The sequence below is a fragment of the Nipponia nippon genome, unplaced genomic scaffold, assembly GCF_047370975.1.
Source record: "Nipponia nippon isolate SJK-2023a ecotype South Korea unplaced genomic scaffold, ASM4737097v1 scaffold_40, whole genome shotgun sequence".
NCBI classification, from domain to species: domain Eukaryota; kingdom Metazoa; phylum Chordata; class Aves; order Pelecaniformes; family Threskiornithidae; genus Nipponia; species Nipponia nippon.
Genome location: NW_028262359.1, coordinates 614,884 through 634,564, shown reverse-complemented (window position 1 = coordinate 634,564; position 19,681 = coordinate 614,884). Strand labels below are relative to the sequence as shown.

The window sequence follows — 19,681 nt, the reverse complement described above, 5'->3', positions numbered from 1 at the left end:
ATTTCTTAGTTTTTGTGTTCACCTGTTAGACGCTAATTGTAGATGTCTTATTGCTGGTACAATTCAGGTTGTGTCTGTTTACTTCTCCTACTTTTCTGTTAAGAGGGTTTGTGTCTCAGCTGGAATTTGACATCAACATCACTATGTGAAGAAGAGTTAAAGGGAAAGGGATTTGGGGATAATTTGAATTTGATCATTTGAAAAGCAAATAGCTTGAGAGTAATTAAATTACAGGCTTGTTTCTTCCTTAAATGTCACTTAAAACAGGCTTGCTTTTAACCCAGAGTATTTGTCATTGGCCTCATTTCCAATGCTGAGAAGCTTGTGAGCTGATGAGATGAGATGAAATGACTGGCATGCAGGAACGATGAGGATGCTGTAGAAGCTCGTGAATCAGAGCAGATGGTGTGACTGTTTCAGATATCTTTTCAGTTTTCAGTCCTTTTATATGGGCAGCTTTCTTTTGCTAATGGAGTGAGCCTTTGGGGGATAAAGATCAAGACTTTATAATACAGAATGCTAAGGTCTTCTGTCCTCAAGATGAAAAGCAGAAAGCTTATAGAAGTAAAGCTGCAGTTTCAGCCCAGGAGGATTTTAGTTGCAGAGTGCTGAAGTTTAGCAACATGAGCTGGAAAACCGTAATTATTCCATCAGCTGCCTACGTTACCTTCACCCAGCCTGGCTGAACGCTGCTGAGCGTCTGCTCTAAAGGAGCGCAGGACAGGTCAGACGCAGTGAGCAAGCTCCTGTAGCACCAGTCTGTACCGCAGCTGTGCTAGCACTGCCCTGACAACAAAAGTTGGATCTCCTAATTTATCGCCCTGGGTTGGTGAGTGCTGCTTGTCGCTCCCCTAACCAGAGCGTCCCTGTGAGCTGAGGCACCGTTGCCTGGAAGACCAGCTCCAGACCTCCTCAGTGAGTAATCAGAGTTTTGAGAAAATTCTTAGGAATGAGTGTTTCCTGGTGGTTCTTGTCAGAAATGTAGCACTTAGAGTTCACACTATTGCTTCAGCACTGGGTTGTAAATTGGATTACAAGTAGAGGAAAGGTACAGCATGTTCTGTTTCTGTTAGTCAAACCAGAGCTCTTAGCATCCTTCAGCACTTTCATAATGGTGCAAGCGAACCTTATTTAAAGCAGAAGTGGTGGGTTTGCACTGGCAGTGCTGTCTGTCTGCTCTCCCGTTAGAGGCAGCTGAGTAATCAGAAACCTTTCCCCAAAGCCTAGCAGGCATTTCTACAGCCCTGATCCCAAGGCCAGCTAACTTGTCAGCATGCTCCAGTGCTTGTGCTTCAGTTCTTAGTGCTGTTTCCTTTAAACAAAAAGTTGATTCTTGCTCCTGGCTCATCTGTTCAATATAATGCTTGGTCCTTAGGATGCTGACCTGGGAAAAATCTGTTTTAAGGAACAGCTGGTGCTTTAGGTGGTTATGGGTAAACCATTTACTCATTGATTCAGCTGTGTACAAAACCCCCATGCCCTGGAAATAAGGGGGCTGCTGAACTTAATTGCTCCTCTGTTTGCTCTTAACTGGAGCAGCAGCTATCAGCAGTTTTTGTTATTTGCTGCCAAGGAGTGAAGTAACTTTACGTAAGAATGGCAGAAGCAGCTGTGATTTCTCTTCTTTTTTTAGCAGTCAGTTATCCTTTTTGCCTGTTTCTCAGCACAGGCTGGTCTCAGAACTAGGTAGGTGCCTCAGACTTAGCTTGCTGCAGGCTAGGCATGAGCCTTGCACTTCCACGGTCGGCGGCTTCCAGTCTGTGCCTCCCTCGGCACTTGGGGACAGCCCCTATTTTTGTCTCTGGATGCCTTTTCTTGGCCACCAGGTAATGACAGACCTCATTTGTTACTGCAACTGGTGCATCGCTCTGCCAGCCACTGCCGCTTTTAGCTTGCAGAAGAAGCTGTGATAAAAGGATGTGGCTGCAGCGGGAATGAGCACATCTCGAAGAACGGCAGGGCTGCCTGGTGCCGAGGTGTTCTCTGGGGGCTCCCAAGACAGCTGGGCTTAAAAGGCCTGAACATCTCAATCCCTCTCCATCTGTGGTCACAGAAGTGATGCTGAGGGGACGACCAACATTCGTCCCATTTTATAGAAAGCTGAGTCACACTTAGCAACTTTGGTGGCATCCCCTACGTTTGTAGGGGGTATTAAGGAGTTAAGGCAGGGTGTGCTATCTCCTTGCTCCACTATGTAGCGATACTCTTTAATTACATGAATTTAATTTCATGCTGTTTCGCAAGAGAATTTTTTACACTGGCGAATGCACATGCAACACTTCAGTGGGTGTTTTACCTCATACTTAGTGATTTTTACTGTTCCTTCACTCAGCAAAACATTATTCAGAGGTATTTTTTCCCCTCAGTTGAATGGTTTCCTGTAAAAGGTAAGAAATAACTGTGATATGGGAGGTGCAGAACAGTGTAATTCATTCAGCCAATATGCAGTGTTTCCCGGATCAGTTTTCCACCATGAGGGTGACAGACTGGCCAAACCTGACCTTTTGTCACATCTACCAAACTGCTTTGGAAAGGTTTCAAGTGTGTTTTTTCTAAAACGTGATAGGCTGGCTCCCATTGATGTCTGCATTGAAGTGTTCTGATGTGGTTTTTGCTCAGCTTTACTGAAACGAACATGTATGTACAGATGAAGCCTGGAAAACATCATTGGAAGTGCATAAAGATTTCGGAAAGTTCTGCAAGTGGGGCTGGGATGTGGTTTTGCAGCTCGTGCAGTAACTCCTGAACAAGAACCTAGGTTGAGGCTTGGCTGCAAAGGGACTGTGAAAGGGTTACCAAGGGACTGTGTAATAGTTTCTTTGCTCACACTGTTTTGTTTTTAAAAGGATTTTCATCCTTTTGTAACTACTGTCTTTTCAATAGCATGGATGTATTTCCTCTTCAAGCCACTGTGAAGTGCCACGCGTCTCTTCTACACCTTACTTTTAGCAGAAATGTCCTGAGAAGAACACATTTTTCAAGAGCACGTTTTGTCCTCCAGTCCTGCTGCTCCTCACCCAGGAGCGCTCAGCTCAGTACCTTCTTGTTCTGATAATTCAAGCCAGGACTCAAAAGTTAGAGGTTTTTGTTAATTACCAAGAGAAGGTTTGAAAAGAGACACATTTTCAGAAGCAAGCAATAATGCTGTGTTTAGGTACGATCCAACCCAAAATTAAATCTAATCATGTTAATTAGAAAATTGCATGCTCACCTCCAGAAGTCATACATCAGCAAAGCAGTGGTAACCTTTCATATCTCTGTCAAGCCTTGTTGTTAGGATTCTTTCGGCAATTAATGCGCTTAAAAATGCTATAATATTCCCAGGAAGAGTCGATGTTTCAGCATGCAGAGTGCTGGGGCGATGTTGCTATGGCAGCCTTAACCATGATTTCTTTCTCTTGTTACTGCCAAAACCTTTTTTTCCCAGAATGTCCTGCATTTTAGTTACTGGTATTCTTCATGTTTAAATGGTTCTTTATAAAGTAGCAAGACCATTTATCAGTCATTTTATTGCTTTTCCTAGTGTAATTGCTAGTACAGGTAATGCAATACCACTTTGTGTGGAAGATATTGTAAATATAATCCAATCCAAAAGACTCCACTCAGTGCCATGGTGGCATGAGTCGATAGCCACAGAGGCTGCTGTGAAATGTTTTTTTGATCACAGTTAATTGGTTTTATTCCTCTCTGCTGCTGGCTCTGAACATCGCATCTACCCTGGGGTACCAGCACCTTCTAACATGACGGTGTGGGGTAAAAGGGTCTCAGTATTTCCATTCGTGTGGTGAAAACCAGAGAGCCAGTAAAAAGCTAGACCAACCTCATTTTAGCAGAGGTTTGGTGGACACAGGGGTTGTGCTCTCAGCCCTTGTTCTTCCACTTGTCTGCAGCCAGCTCACTGCTGTGTGGGGCAGTGCTGAAGGCACTGCAGAGCTGCCTTTCTCTTGATCCACGTTTGTCCAGTGACGCACAGAAGTGAAAATGCTGCTCAGAGGGGGCTGCAGCCAGCTCTGCTCTCTCTGGTGAGAGCCTGACCTTCCACAGAGCGCTGTAAGTGTAAGGTACGACTGATCCCCAGCTGATGAGCAGAAATCTCATAACTGCATTTTATTGCTTCATGGGATTTCTCATGTTCTTTTTTTCCTCACTCGTTGATGCTGGCATGCAATGGTTTTCTTCCTATTGTCATTGCAAATCCGTATGTCATGAGGAAAAGTAACTTATTCATGTATTACAAAGATATTTCAGAAGTGTGCCTGGTGACAAGGTAATGAGCTGTGCAGCGTTTGTGGTAGTTCACCCGTTTCCCCTGTTTAAAATCTTAATATGTCAGTTTTGTGCTCATGGGAATAGCAAAACAACCCGAACATCCCCAAGTAAAGCCAGCAATGTCTTCCTGCTGCTTAGCTTGAGCCTGGCTTCCTTTTGGGAAGTGGGGGGGTGTAGAAATAGTGGTACCTGGGCATGCTGCTCGTCAGCCTGCACACCCAGAGACAGCTCCGTGCCGAACTGAGGATGGAGCTCTCCTGGAGAGAAATGCCTGCTAAAAAGGCAGTCAGAACAAAGCTTGTGTAGTCAGTGAGGGCTTGCAGCGTCTGGCAGGATACCAGGATGCAAATACTCTTTCTTTAAAGACTTAATTTCTTGTCATGCGTTAATATGACTCCTGGAGTGATTCTGGAAGAGACAAAGACTTCAGCAAGGATTTGCATCCAGATTTTTTTTTTCCCCTGGCTGAACCCACATTAACTTTCATTGTCACTTTGCCCCTCTGTGCTGCAAAGAAGCATGGCCCTAACACAGGCAACGTTAGAGGAATAAGGGATCTTTATAGGGACGAGTGACTGCAGAGCACCTGGAGCAGTGGAAGGGAACAGCAGCACGCACACAGCCCTGGGAGGGGGAGGAGGAGTGACGGACCCTGGCAGGAGGTGCAGAGGCACTGTGGGGCCAGCCCAGGGGATGAAGTAGGCGAATATCCAGAGCTCCGGGCCTGAGCGTGGGTCTGGGGTGGCAGAAGGCAGGGAGCAGAGGGAGGAAGCCTGTGGGAGAGGTGCACAGAGGGCGATTCCCTTACTGCTTCTTGGCATTCTTGTAAGTGGGCAGTGTTTTGCTCTTTGGTGGAAACAGAGATTTCCATTCACTTCTACCCACTGTGGGGAGAGGCGGAGACGCTTCCCTCTGAGCCAGAGCTGCCGTCCTCATCTTCTGCTCTGCCCTTGTTCCCAGCCTGGGAGGAAACAGTTTCTGTCCCTCTTGGGGCAAGCTGGAAAGGTATTGCTGGTATTTGAAATCAAATGTTTTTTTCAAATGTGTTTTTTTAAAATCTCTAATGAAATAAGTATTTGTGTATATCTATAATACACATACATACGTGTATATATACCACAAACACTATATATACAAACAAAAATGGCAGCACTGTAGTGTTTGCACTGAGCTGCCTGCTTTGGAACGGCTGCAGTCCTACAAGTAAGTGTTCAGCAGGCAAAAGCATTCCCCATAACAAACTGCTGCTGTTAAGTGTTGCAGCAAAAGAAATGAGAACTAACGCCGGCCTGAGTTGATTTCTTTTTTTAAACTAAAACGATCATTAAACCCCTCTGGTGCCTTGAAAGCTGCGTGCGGAAGGAAGCATGACGAACACAGATTTCTGAGGGAATCCTTGCACAAGCATGTGTAGGCTTTTCTCCTAGCACTTGGAGTTTGATATGCTGGAAAGTATTTGAAATGAGCATCTCTGTGTGCTACCCTCAAGCAACACGTGTAGGGAGCCACAGCTGTAGAGCTCTTCTTTTTGGCTGCTGTTGAATTCAGGTGCTTGCTCTCTGAGTGACACTTCTTCATGTTGATGCAAAAGTGTTTTTCTGTTGTTAAACACCAGTTAGCCACTCAAGTGAAAGGTAAACTGTGTAAGTGGCAGAAGAAGAGAGCCTGAGCAAATATTTCTTGGGTCAACTCTGTTCCATGAGGGAATAGTTAGATAAGAAAGACTTTAAAAAGAAAACCTGATCTTTATGGACCAATGGCCTGAAAACTCTATAAAATTAAAACTTGTTTTCTTTAAGAAGCTGACAACCAATCTAACAGGGAATTTGTTTAGCCTATGCAAGGGCAAGTATTGCCTTTGGTATGGAAGTTCAGCTGAGATGCTGGATGGTGGGGCTTAAACCTGAGGCACAGATGCAGCCTCTGTTACAGCATATTAATCGGCTCTGATTATAGAGGTTGGGATTTGCAAATGCTGCTTCCTCCAGACCAAAACCCACTCTCTCCTTCCCTGCTCCCAAAGTGAAACAACAAAAATGAAACCACAATATTCATGAGGATGAAAATGCTCACTAACAGAAAAATGCTGGTGGTAGCATCAATGGCTGTCAGGTGTAGCTGGAGGATGTGTCAGGGAGGGTTTCTGCACTGCAGCACCTTGGGATCAGTGCAGGTGTAGAAACTTTGAGTTAATGCTTTGAAAATGGGTATTGTTATTTGATGTCTGAAAGAGGCATTGGGTGAAAGCTGCTGTGAGCTCTGGAGCTGGCCCTTGGGCAGTGAAAATGCTCAGGGTGAGTTTGTTGGGCCTTACATCGAGGCCTCAGTGCAAACAGACCTGCTGTAGTGTTTGGTTCTCTGCTTAGCATAAGAGCGTGAAATATTTGGGCTCAGCGCCTGGTCCAGCACTCTCCAGTGGGTGCTGCTGGGACAGACAACTTGCCACCCTCTCTGCAGAGGACTTCAGGGTTGCAAAGACCACGTTAGGAGAGCCAAGGTTACCAGACCTCAAAGAAGGTGTGAATGGAGCAGCACAAAACATACTGGTATGAACTGTAACCCGTTAGCCTTAAAACAGCTACACCAAAAACAAGGTTAGAAACCTTGATGCTGTTCCTTTCAACGTGGCAGTAAACCTTCCTGTGCAAACCTGGACGCAGTTGGCAAAATTTAAGTTAGGCTGAAAGTTGCGTGTGATGATTATGTTTGTGCATTGTGGAGCTTAAAAAAATTTTTTTTTAGAACTAGGTAGTCATAAAAATGAAAAGCAGTTCTATAGGTCTTAAATCACACAAGAATGTGAGAAAGAATATGTCCTTTAGCAGCAAGTCCAAATTGAATTGTCAAAGGCATTGACATTCTCCAGTCACCATGGCTCCAGGAGGACCTCTGTATGGGTCTCGGTCTGCCTTAATCTCTTGAGGAACAAGCTGGTTGTATGTTGCTTAGTAAATACAGCAGTGAAGACACGTGGAAGTTTTAAGTATACATAGGATTTTGGTTTGGTTGTTTTGTTTTGTTTTGTTTTGCTCTTTACAGAGGGGATTTAAATTGGGAAAATGATCCACTGCAAAATCTTGAGGGTTGGAGTAGAAGTGACGTGCAGAATCTTCATGCTGTCAGCTCAGCCTGTTCGTACATATGCTGAGTGTGGCATATTTAACTGCAGGTTAGCTTGGGAGCTTGTAAGATTTGAGGTTTTGGGGTTTTTTTAGTGTTTGATAGCAAAATACTAAGAACAAAAATTAAAATAGCAAAAAGGTTTTACACTTAAAATCTGTCATCCAGTCTTCCTGCCACTTCACATCACTTTGTGCAATTCTTGTGGATAGCTGGTACTGTGCCAAGTTAACCTTTATTTCTGCTTTGCTTTGAAGCAAGAAAGGATGAATATTGTGGGCTTGAAAGGAAAGGAAATGTGCAGGGCTCCCTATATTTTTTTTCCCTACTATCCCTAATAATTGTCAGAATTCTGTATTCAGAGGGGTAATTAAATCACACAGCGCAGCATTGCCAGGAGCTCAGCTTAGAGTAATTTGCAAACCTGGTAGAAAAAGGGAGTGGCCACAAAATTGCTCTTTTATCCTTTTTTAACTTTCTTGGATGGAAGAGGGAGCAAGGAACACTTATTTCAACACAGAGGGACCTGATCTGGGGAGGTGGCCAAAACCAAGACGATGTCTGTACAGTTTAAATAGCACATCCTCTTTCTGCCTGCTTTTGTGTGGATGCTATTTTTTTTAATTCTGCTGCTTCAGTTACTTTGGATATTTCTGTCTGAACCAAACTGTAATGTTTTTTCCCCTCTTTCGGTAGCTGCTTCGTGACAGGATAAAAACTGGATGTGAGTTGTGCATTGGGAAGTGATTGATGTGTTCTTGTGCAGCTTGTATCACTATGAGAAACACAGGTGCAGCTGCTGATGATGTTTGCTAGAAGTAGATTGAAAAAGCAAGAAAATGAAATTGCACTTCTGCACAGAAAACCTGTTGTAAAACTGTGGGGCAGGAAGCAATTCCGGAAGCAAAAACTCCATTTGTTTCTGCGGGACAAAATGAAGAGGCTTCTTCAAGGCCAGGTAGATGAGAATCCGAACCACGCTCATCACTGCCAGCTCTCCCCAGTGGAGATCGAAACGGACATGTTTGTTTGTGGAATAAAGAGGAGCTCCGCCAGCACTGAATTTTCCACTGCTGGAGGGGACTTTCATCAGGATGGAGGACGCGATTCCAAGGGAGCGAGCGAAGTGTGCGTTGGTGAGGTGGAACTGAACTGGGATGGCTATGTAAAAATACCATGCTCGGTTCAACAGAACAAGAAGGACTTGCAGGGAAATTCTTCTGACGGTACGACGCAGACCTCTTCTGAAAGAAAGGGCAGAGTGTCTGAGGGGCAGGACCTTTCTTCCCTGAGCATTACCATGAGCTGGAGGGAGGTAGCTGAAAGGCAAGGGTGCTTTCCCCAGGAAAAGCCCACTGCCTACAAGAGTCGTAGACGGCAATCAAGAGATCGCTCAGCTGATGTGGTTGATTACATTGTTAAAGAACTCCAGGGAATAAGTCGCATCCAGACAGAGATTGCAGAGCTCCGGCAGCACCTCACCTTGATAAAAGGCTCTGTGGATGAAGTCTCCAGCTGCGTGGATACGGTCTTGAGTGAGATAGAAGGCCTGCAAGGTGGTTCCACTGGGAAAAGCCAGGGTACACATGCTCGGGAGCCAAGTAGGGAGCTACACAAGGAAGAACCAATATTATATTTTTATGGCATCCCAGAAAAAGATGGTGAAAACACAGTAGAGCTTATCTGCAGCTTCTTGTCTGAATATCACTGTTTCAATGGAATCCAGTGCAGTAAGTATATAAAAGATGCTTATAGATCAGATGTTGGTACAGGCAAGCCGTTAACACCAAGACCAGCAGTTGTGAAACTTGTCAATTGTGAACAGAGAGACTTTATTTTACAGAAGTCTATCCTTCTGCAAAGCTCAGGGGTCCGGATTGCTACCAGTGAAGAGCAAAAGAGACAGAATGCCCAGAGGGGCTGCAAAACGGATTCAGTCTCTTCGCAGTCTGGCTTCAAGAAAAATCATCACAACTCGGTGAATCCTGATGCAGCTCAAAGAACTGATGCAGCTGGGCACCTTCGGACAGACTCATGCCAGGTTAAGTATAAAAGCACAAGTAGGAAAACACAGTGTGTCAGGGAGAGACTTGATTCTGTGCAGAAGTCAACCTTGACTAAGAAAAGCAACTTGGTACCTGAAACTGGGAAGGAAGCACAAACAATAAGCTGCAGTGAGCAGCCTTCGGATGAGAGTGACATTCACCAGACCCTTCATGAACCACTGCAAAATTCGCAGGTGACCAATTTGGCCAAATCCGGTGGTGAAAATTACTGCTGCTCATCTGAATCTTTGGGCCGTGAAGGCCAGATGTGTGCTTCAAGCAATGGTAGTGAGCACAGGCTTGACACTGAAAGCGTCACTGAGAATGGTTCTTCCCTTCTAGATAAAGATGAGGGGATAACTGCAGAAGAAATTGAAACAGACTGCGATACCCCATGCAAATTTACTAGTGTGGAGAAAGTTGATGTTCAAAGAGAAGATGTTTCTAGTGGGGTGACAACCATTAGCTGTGATCACACAACAGATGAAATGGCTGATAGTAGTGACAGCTTGAAAGATATGATCCAAATGGACCTGAATGATCAAGACCCAACTGATCAGGTCTTTAGGGATGTCCTGGAAAATTCCCAGTACTTCCTTGACCATTCCCGGGATAACATTGATCTTGTAGACATGAAGTTTTACACTAATAAGCTTGGGAAAGCTATTAATCACTTCAGATCTGCCCTGCAAGTGGTGTTTCACAAACTGGAGACAAGCGATTCTGAAATCCTTTTGGAAAATGATAGTGGCTTACAGATGGACGATGACAATACGCTGATGCTGACCAGTTCAGGTATGTGTGGCAGCTCTGACAACTTTGCAGAAACCCCTCCTAGTCAGTCCTCTGAGAGCCAGGCGAACACAACTGTCAACAGCGAAGTGTCCGCTCAGATGCAGTTTGTTCCCTCCAGTCTTTCCTCTGTTCCGTGTGAGCCTCCTGCGTCCAGTTTGGTGCCGTCGTCTGACTGTGAAAACCCTGCTGGGCAGCACTCACCTCCTGAGGAGCTTGGAGGAGGTGTGAACTCTCTACCTGAGCAAGCAAAAGAGTGCAGACCCATGAGCCTTGACAAGGTGTGCGCGGAGACCATCTACCTGAACAAATGCATCAACAATTTCAAAAACGTGCTGAGGGAAAAGAGACAAATGCGTAGGAGGCTCTTAAAAGAATTAGCGCAGGAAGGAAACTGGATTTCCGCTGAGGAGACAAATTCAGGTAAACCAAAAACATGTTTTTAAGAAGATGTCAAAATCTGGTATTTGTGCAGTCAGCAGCCAACACCTCGCTCTGTGGGTGAACAGTTTATTAGAAGTTGCGAGCAAATAGTTACGAAGGCAAGTACATACGCTGTACAACAGTACTGACCAAAAAAACCCTAAAATTTATTGTGTAACACACTGAAATGCAAGTTAGCAAGCCTCACCTTTTTTTTTTTTTTTTTTTTTTGAGAGGGGGAGATTTGCAGTGCATTTTCAAAATAGCAGGTGTTAGGGTTTTTCATCAGAATTCGTGACTTGGTTTCTTGTTAAATATAATAGTTAAGACATGTGATAACAAAATGTGCATTTGAGCTATAAGTAGCCAGATTTGCAGTTTTGGGAGTTGAGGGGATCCAGACTTCAAGTGGCTCCATCACAAAGTGGGAGTTCTCAGTGTTTAATCACTGCTAGATGTTATCCTAGTAGAGACTTTTAAAAATCAAAATTAAAAAAAAAAAAAAAAAGTTGGGACCTGTGTTTTGGTAGTTTCCATAACTTGTCCATGAGAGGAGAAATTTTCCGTTTCTGTAGAGCTACATCCCTTATTGCCAGCACACATAATGAACTGTTTGACCACAGGAGAAGTGAACTGATACAGCAGTGGAGCAGTGGTAGTTAACCCATTCCTAGGGATGTGGGAGATAAAAATGACCAACATTTTTCGATGGGCCATGTTTTCGTAGGCCTTGATTTGGTAAAACCAAACCTAACCTTGAAATGTAGGTCCACCTGCCCCCTCCCTCTGCAGGCAGTGAGAAAACTTTCTCAGTGTCATCTCTGTCCAAATCACGACACGGTTAAGGGAAAAGGCTTGACTGTTTAAAGAGTGGTAGGTATTGGAACGACAGCTTGAAATCATCACATCCTTACTGTAAGCCTCCTTATATCAAATATTTTGCTCAGTTTTCTCCTTGTGATCATGAAAGCTAGTCAGAATAATCAGAGTGCTCTTTTTCCCATTGAAAGAGTTGTCTCGCTCCAGGTGTGTTTTCCGGTGACTGTGCTTTTGTTGTGAAGAAACAATCTGTCAGTCTGTATTTGACTTCTGTACCAGTGACCTTGTCAATTATGCAGATCATAAAGCTTGTAATCAGCTCTTCGCTTTCTTATTTTGCACGACATCCTTAGTGTAGAGTTGATGCAAACAATAGGTTTTTAATGAGTGAAACACTACGATTTGTTAGCAGGCTTGGCACAGATATAGACACATTTTTGTTTCAAGAGAATATTTAAATTACTAAATAGATTTAAATACATAGAGAGAGAATATTTAAATTACTAAAATATAGATAGTACAGATGCAACTGGTTTGGTTTTGGTTTTTTTTGATTTGTTTTTGGTTTTTTGGGTTTTTTTGGTTTTTTTTGTTTTTTTTTTTAAATTTCAGAAATCTGTTATTTTCTGTTAATTTTTTACTCCCCCCCCCCGGTAGTGTTTGCGTAGTGCTCAAGTCCTGGACATATGTCCTTATTTTAGGACCCAAGCGAACTGGCAGTGGTTTGGATTAGCATTTGTCACAGTGCAACAAAAGTATTGAAATAACCTATTTCTGAATGTGAGAGGAGGCTGCTCATCTCAGCAGAGTTTGAGCAGTACAAGCATGTTCACAGGGCAAGAAGTAGCCAAAAGAGTGAGGAGGAGGAAGATCACAGCTGGACGTCAGTGCCTTAGGTCTGGCTCCAGTGTGGACCGGCACTCCTGAGCCTCCCGGGTGCGGTTCTCCTGAACATCATCCAGTGATGTGACAGAGAGTTGATGCTTGTGTAACACTTGCGTAAAGGCGTATCTATATGGTAGACAGGACAACTGAAGTTACAACGATAAGTATGGGATGAAATCATGATGTAGGAAATGTGCTCGGAGAGGCAGGAGTATGAAGGGGTCAAGGGTAGTGGAAAGCACTGGATAAAGGATGAAAAATGGGAGACAACTTGGAAGAAACCCTGGAGGAGATGTCAGGAATCAAAGCAGCCCAGGGCAAGGCAGGGAAGCAGGGAAGGGAGGAGCAGGCCCGTCCGGAGTGGAGGTTGAGGGACGTAATCGAAGTGGCAGTGCTTGCACAGGATGGGCAAGGAGGCAGTGGGCGAATAACCACTTGGCAGTAGCCACAGCAAGAGAAGGGGATGACAGTATTGCCAAGGCCTGTAGAGCAGAGCAAAATTAATCATATACTCATTCAGTTTGAAATAGGATTGTTTTGGTATGCATTTTCCAAGAAAGTAAAGCAACAGTTTTATGTGCTGCTTCGCTGCACTCAAAATAAGTTTGAGCCAAGCTCTTTTCTTCCTTTGGAAAAAGCATCATACTCAGAATGCAATGAAAGGTTGTTGGTTTGCTTTTTTCCCCCAGCTGCAGATGAGTGTTTATGTCTAACTTTAAAAATATAATTTGTTCTTAATAGGCTTTTAAGTTCCTGGGTAAGGTCCACTGAAAACCCAGTTCTGCCTGCTGGCTTTTTGGTTCTGAGCCTGAACCACTGTATTACTCATGCTTGCTTGAAAGTTCAGTTGAAGGTATTTTATTAAATGTGTTTGGCAGCAGTCTGCAGCAAAGGAATGGATGATAACTTTGAAGGTGTTGGTAAATCTGTGTGTTTTGGTGAATCAGAGATGATGCACTGGCATAAAGGTTTAAATTATTTATAGTTGTGCACAGATGCAAATTACCGGAACAACTTAGAACTTGGCAGATGCATGTAAATAATTGTTGTGTTTAATTTGAAGTCAAAAGAGGAAAAAAATAATATCTCCTGAAAATCTGAGCAAGCGTTTAAAGTTTTAATTTGAGAAATGGGAAAAAAAAAAAGCATAAGTGAAGATGAAGATAGTTTGACTTTGTGTACGTTTAAAAAAAGCCCTGAAATGACAGTGATTTTTATAGATGTAAATTGACTGCTCAAAAGTGGAATGGTAAAAGAATTCTGCGATCAGGGTTTAACCAAGTTAGTCACCGTTGATGATGCTGTGAGCACACCTGCTGTAATGACACATAATCAGAAGATTTTAAATCTTTGTCTGCAGTTGCTCAGAGCTTTGCCAAACATTATATTTGGCCTGAAACAGCCCCTAACAGCTTTAAACTGAAGGGGCTCAGAAATCAAAGATGGGTATGGAATTTAAGCCAAAATAATCCCCCCCTTTCCCCCCCCCCAAAAAAAAATGATTCTAATGCAAGATTTGTTGCTTTGTGCTTGTATAAAAATAAGTTTGACCTATATTTGAGAAGCTCTAGTGCCCTCGGGCCTTAAAATTTGGCAGTGCTAGTCTGTGTCAAGGATTTTTCTGTGGAAAATCAACCCCAAATGAGCGAAGTGAATAAGCTTTTGAAAAATGTGTAGTTTGCATATGCTCGCTGGTATCTTGCTACAGTTGAGCTGTTGCGCTGCCAGAGACTCCATCTGTCCTCAGTGTTTTCCAGCCGGGGGCTAAAGCAGGGCTTTCCCTGCTTGGCATGACTGAGAGCCATTGCAGACCTGCGAGGGGACACGAGTCCAGGTCTTCTCCATCTTCTGCGCTCAGAGACTTGACAGGAGACATCAGGAAGGAATCTGGTTCAAATACAAAGGAGATAAAAACCCAGGAATGAGGGAAGTCTGGATCTGCCTGGGACACACTGAAACGACCCCAGGGACCAAGTCAGGAGAGATTAGGCTTGGGCTTGAAGTTTTTGGGGTAACTGTGCAAAAAGGAGAAAACCAGATGACTTGAAGTGAAATTCGAGCTGCTTAGGTGAGAAGGTTTTGCTTAATAGAAAGGGACAGGCAGGAGGATGGTATAGAAAATCGCTTTCGGGGGGAACAGTCAGAAGCGCCTGTGCCCAAAAAAACATGTTCACATCTGAGTCTGGGATGGACCCCGGGTTTGCTCAGCCTCTCCAGGTCGGCAGGCCTGTGCAGAGCTGGCTGTCAAAACACGGCACTCCTGCAGCACCAGCTGTTATGCAGAAGACAGCAGCGTTTTCTCCTCCATTAGCTCACGAAGGAGAGACCTGCAGGGTGGTCTGGAGGCTTTCCTCCCTGATGAGGATCCATCTGGGCATGTCTTAAGGTGGAAAGTAGGGGTTTTATTTTAGCTTCAATCCAGCACTTCATTTGCTAAAGTAATTTGACTTCTCCTTAGTGATTGAGTTAAAATAGCTTTTCTGTTTCCTGTCTTAGTGATTGCATGTGTGTAATTACACCCATATAGACAGTAACTTAGAAAACTGTTTTAGCTTTTAAACCAATTTGAGTGGCCTTTGTTGCCATGAAGATATTCCTTCCCCTCCATCTTTCATATGTGAATGAGTAATATGATTCTTTTGTGCAGATGCAGAATTATCTGATTGGAAGACTTAATATCATGTCTGTACCGGAAGTTTTGAGTATGACTCTCATATAACTTTACTAGCCTTGAAATTGCCTATCCATAAATATGAGATTTAGTGTGGGAGGCTTCTGGATTTTTTTTTTTTTTTCTCAGAGGAGAATTGCCTAGATTTATAAAACCAGAAAATATCTCTCTGCATTATGGTATTTGCAAAAGCAAAATGTGTTGCGTGGGAGCTACCAGTTTCCTCGTAACGGGCAAAATGTACAGGGGGCGAGGAGGGAAGGAGGGGGGATGCTTCTGATGCAGGCAGTGGATGCAGTCTGGGGGAAAGGGGGAACAAATCTGTTCCTCTCTGCGATAAATACAGGTTCTCTTTCTAGTGTGGTAAATAGCAGCTCCAATTCCATATTAAGATTACTTGAAATTCTTAACAAAACAGGAACTGTAACTCTAAAAATCAGCTCTCAAAAGCATATGTTCTAATGCATGTGCGGTTATGGATGAAATTTGATTAGTTTAACTCAAGATAAATTGGTAGAGATTAATTATCTGGTGTATGTCCTAGGAAGCACATGGAAAAACTCTCCGCTGCACAAATGTTTTATCAACTTGCAGCAAATGTTTACCCCACTTTCTGAAATCATTTTACAGAGCTCATGGCAGAAATCTGGTCTATTAACTTTTGTTCCTCTCCTTCTCTTTTTTCTTCACAGAAGGAGGTAGAGGAGAGCTCCAGGTTGTACATGTTGTCCCTTGTAACCAGCATCTCTTTCTGAAACTCCTCTGTGTGCATGCCTTGTCTTCACGTAGCCAATTGCTCCCGCCGAGGCGCTGAGATTCAGTTTAGCATGTTATGGTTGTCAGTAGGAATTGTTAACACTGTGTATGAGTTAAGAGTCTGTTCAGTGCGGATTACCTTGTACCAAGAGGAAAACATTGAATGCTTGGAGTGATCTCCCCTCGGTGCTCTGTGGGGTGTGTGTAAAATGCACAGGCACCATGTTAGCAGAGTACAAATTGTTTATCTTGTCTTTTTCCAGTCTTCCTCTTTATTAATCTTGTTTAAACGAAATATTTCCTCTTTTTTCCTCAGTTGTGTTATTTCATTCCACCTCTTTCTGGTTTGTACACTTACAGCGATTAAAGTCACAAGTGCCACTATGGGCTATGCTATTGAGATTAAGCAAGACTATGGATGCTGGGAGGTGTCTGCTGCAGATCCCCATGCCTTTTTAGCTAGCTGCAGGCTGCACTTTGCTTTGAGCAGGGCCATGTGCCCCGTGGGAATGGCAGAACTTTTCCCTTAATACCTACAGCTTTATTGCCTCTCTGCTCATGGACTGGTTGCCTCTCTGCTTATCACCCTGTGGGCAACACGTAACTCTTTCCTCCTAAGAACGTCCACAGAATTTTTTTGTTGACTACTGTGTAACTCTTATTTTGTGTTTGCAACTGTACCTCATATAGAAAAATTTCTGGCTCTTGGATTCTCAACTTTTTTATTTTCTTGAATCTATGCTGTGTGCATTCAGTGCCTGCTGTGCTTCTGCCTCTGCCGTAGTTGTATGAATCGGGCTAAATCAGCTTCCTGGAGTAGGCTGAGCATTGCATGGCTTTTGGGCCTCCACGCAGATCTCATCCTTTGAGTTTGATGAATTTGCATTTCTAAGCTTTATTGGCTCATGTATCAACAGTTTTGTTTCATTCTTACTCGCAAATGTCTGTCCATTAATGCTTTTTGAGGAATGCAGAGATATCCAGTGCCAAATACTGGTGTCAAATTGTGTCCTTTTTGGCTTCACTGCAAAAACACTGCAGCCTCCCTTAAGCCGCTCACCTGGCAGCTGGAAAACTGATACTGGAAGGTACATCAGGTGGAAGGAGCTTCCTTTGGGGCTCTTCAGTCATTATTTAAATTGATGCTGTTGCAGAATACAGTGAATTTAAAATAATCCCTTGGCTTAGTTGCAGCTTTGGATTCCATGTAAGACGTAGCATACTTGAGTCAATGAAGACATTGAACCACAAGACCGACTAGTTTAATTGGGATGATTTAGTTCAGTCTGATTCTGCTAATACCCCTGAAGAAATGGTCTAATTAGGCATGACCAGAAGTTTAATTTAGAAGTGGAACAGTTGCTCCTTGTTTTAGCCTGATTCAGATTAATCTATAGCTAAATTGAGGTCTTTGAGGTTTAATAATGAAGCATGGTATTTGAAAACAAGTTAGGATGATTTTCAAAACAAACAAAAAGTCATTATTGATTTTTTTCTTATCTGTTTAAGTAAAGCAGCTTTCCATGTTTTACATCTGTTTTTTATCTAAGAGGATAATGCGATAGACACAGTACTTAAATGTGATGGAAAGTTACATTGTTAGAAAGCCTTTTATGTGGAGAGATGGATTTATATGGAAAGGGCTAACAGATCTGGGGATGTTCTTCCTTTTCCTTGTGCTGCTCCAGACTTGGTGATTTTTTTTTTCTTTTTTGATGCCTGTCTGTCCATTTTATGGACTTTCTCTTCTACAGAAGTACATAATTGTTTGTTCTGTCCATTGAAACATCTTCTTGTGTATGAGATAAATTGTGAAATTTACAAATTGCTGCTTGGTTAAGTAACTTCTCAAATTACTTTTGTAAGTCTAGCTGCTGCTTTTCCTGAATAAGCAAAACTCCTATTAGTTTCCTTTCTAGGCTTCACTAAATGTTGCCTTCCCTGTGACTGAATACTGTGCTTTGAATGATCATGTCTGTTGACTGTTTAATCCAGGCTATTAAATTTATGCTACTCTTTTTAACTGGCATTGTTTTGCTAGCTGGTTCTTGGTTGATAAGAAACTTTAATTACTTGGAGAAGACCTTTTAGCAACTGATTGCAGCATGCTTTACTCTGAGTGAATATACTGCATTACTAGGTGTGACAAGTACTTCCCCGGCCAAAGGTACTTGTTGGACAGTGGGTATAAAACTGTCATCCACCAGCATCAGAAATTAAAAAAAAATTGAATAGAGATGTGATGGGCTGTTTTGTTTACATGTTTGCTTCTCCATCTTTTCAGTGCTTCTCTATGTGCTTACTGAAGATTTAAAGAAAAAAATAATAAAAATTTCAGATTCAGACTGGTCTGGCTGCTTTCAAGGAGAGATCAAGTGACAGAGCTATGCAAAGAAGTGAAGCATAAGCCAGCAAAAGACTTTCTGTGACGTGCAGCATGTGGATGTCTAGGTGTTAAATATGTCTGCTTTCCCTTTGCCATCCCATTTGTTTGAGGAAGGACAGTGCTAAAAACCCTCACAGTCGTTCCAGTATTCTTCTCATTTGCCCAGCATTTCTCCTGCTTGCCCAGGCTCTAAGCAAACCAGGCTGTTGCCGTGGGCTGAACTGGAGCAGATCCATGGCTGATGACAAGACCCAGAGCAGCTACTGGAGCTCCTGTGTCCTGGTGCAAGTGCTGCCTTCAGAGGGTGGGAAACTCCCCAGCTGCAGCAAATCCATCTAAACAGCAGTGCCATTTGCCTTCTTTAAATGAAGAGGAGTATATGAAGTGTTCCTACCCACGACAGTAGTGTGAACTGTGGATTACTGTTTAACTGGCACTCCTGGGGTGTCTGGACCCTGTTAACCCTCATGCCAACACTTGTAGGTAATGCAGACTCTGGTTCTTCGACTACGTATGTCAGTGCAACAGGGGACTGCAGAGGACTTCTTGGTGACTGCCAGCCCTCTGCCACTGTGTGATACTGTGCCATTACCTCATATATAAACGGCCCAATTTCCTTCTTTAAAACTGGTTAGGTTTGGTGTCTGCTTCTCCTTTTGACAGGCTACTACAGAACTGTCATGGTTAGACACCTTCTAATTTTCATCCTCCATTTATTTTTAGCTGCAGTTCTTCTTCCATGCAGTATGTTCTCCTGTCTATTGAATAAGCACAGAAAAAGGTTCTTTTTGCTAGAGTAAACAAGCTGTCCTGTTTTCCTCCTGTAGTATTGTGTTTACATCCTCATGCTGCTTTTGCCATTTTCCTGGGTGAATTCTTTTTGCTTTGATAGAGGATAAAAAGATTGTATGTGCCTTTCTAAAGGAGTCTTGCCAGCACAGTTGAGGGATATTTATGCTTTTATTTCTGTGAAGACCTTTCACTGGACGTTCTGTATGGACAATGTTCTCTCCTTACGTGGCTGTATCATAGTGGCTCGTGGCCAGTGCGATGACTAGAGCTCAAGTCTGTTGTCACGGGCTTTTCTCCACCAAGGAGCGCCTTGCATGCAGTCAGGTTCACAGCAGGCTTTGAGGCTCGGGCCTTGCCATTTGTACCGTGTTTAATCCTCCATTGTTGCAATCTTCACTGCCATCAGCTCTTTCCATTGGGCATCTTCGTTCTGTATCAGTAATTCTCCTGTGTTTGTCATCAACAGATTTTATCAGCAGATCCTGCTTACTCCCACTAGCTTCCTTATTGCGTTGTCCGTGGCTGGCTCAGCGACAGTAACTTGTTTACCCACCTTAAACCTCCCTACTCCTTCTCAGCTTATCCGGCCTTATTAACGTCACATGGCATTGCATCGAAAGTTTTTGTTGAAATAAAAATTCAGTTGGTAATTCTTTTTACTGCCTAAAGAAAAATGATTGCTTTGTCAAACAAACAAAAAAATGTTTTCAAAACTGGTGTGCC

The 19,681-nt window shown here is 43.2% G+C and overlaps 1 protein-coding gene across 7 annotated transcripts in view; it reads left to right on the top strand.

Annotated features, from left to right (window-relative positions):
* The window catches only part of UNC13B (unc-13 homolog B), a 224,037-nt gene that overhangs the window by 109,297 nt on the left and 95,059 nt on the right, over nt 1-19,681 (top strand). For 3 of the 7 annotated variants that reach the window (XM_087777594.1, XM_087777593.1, XM_087777591.1), the window contains exons 2-3: nt 8,086-10,649; nt 15,717-15,739. The exons of 3 other annotated variants lie outside the window; for them this stretch is intronic. In XM_087777594.1, the coding sequence (XP_087633720.1) occupies nt 8,192-10,649; nt 15,717-15,739 (2,481 nt within the window). In that variant the 5' untranslated portion in view covers nt 8,086-8,191. The remainder of the gene's footprint in view (nt 1-8,085; nt 10,650-15,716; nt 15,740-19,681) is intronic. One more of the 7 variants, XM_087777592.1, reaches the window with a different exon arrangement.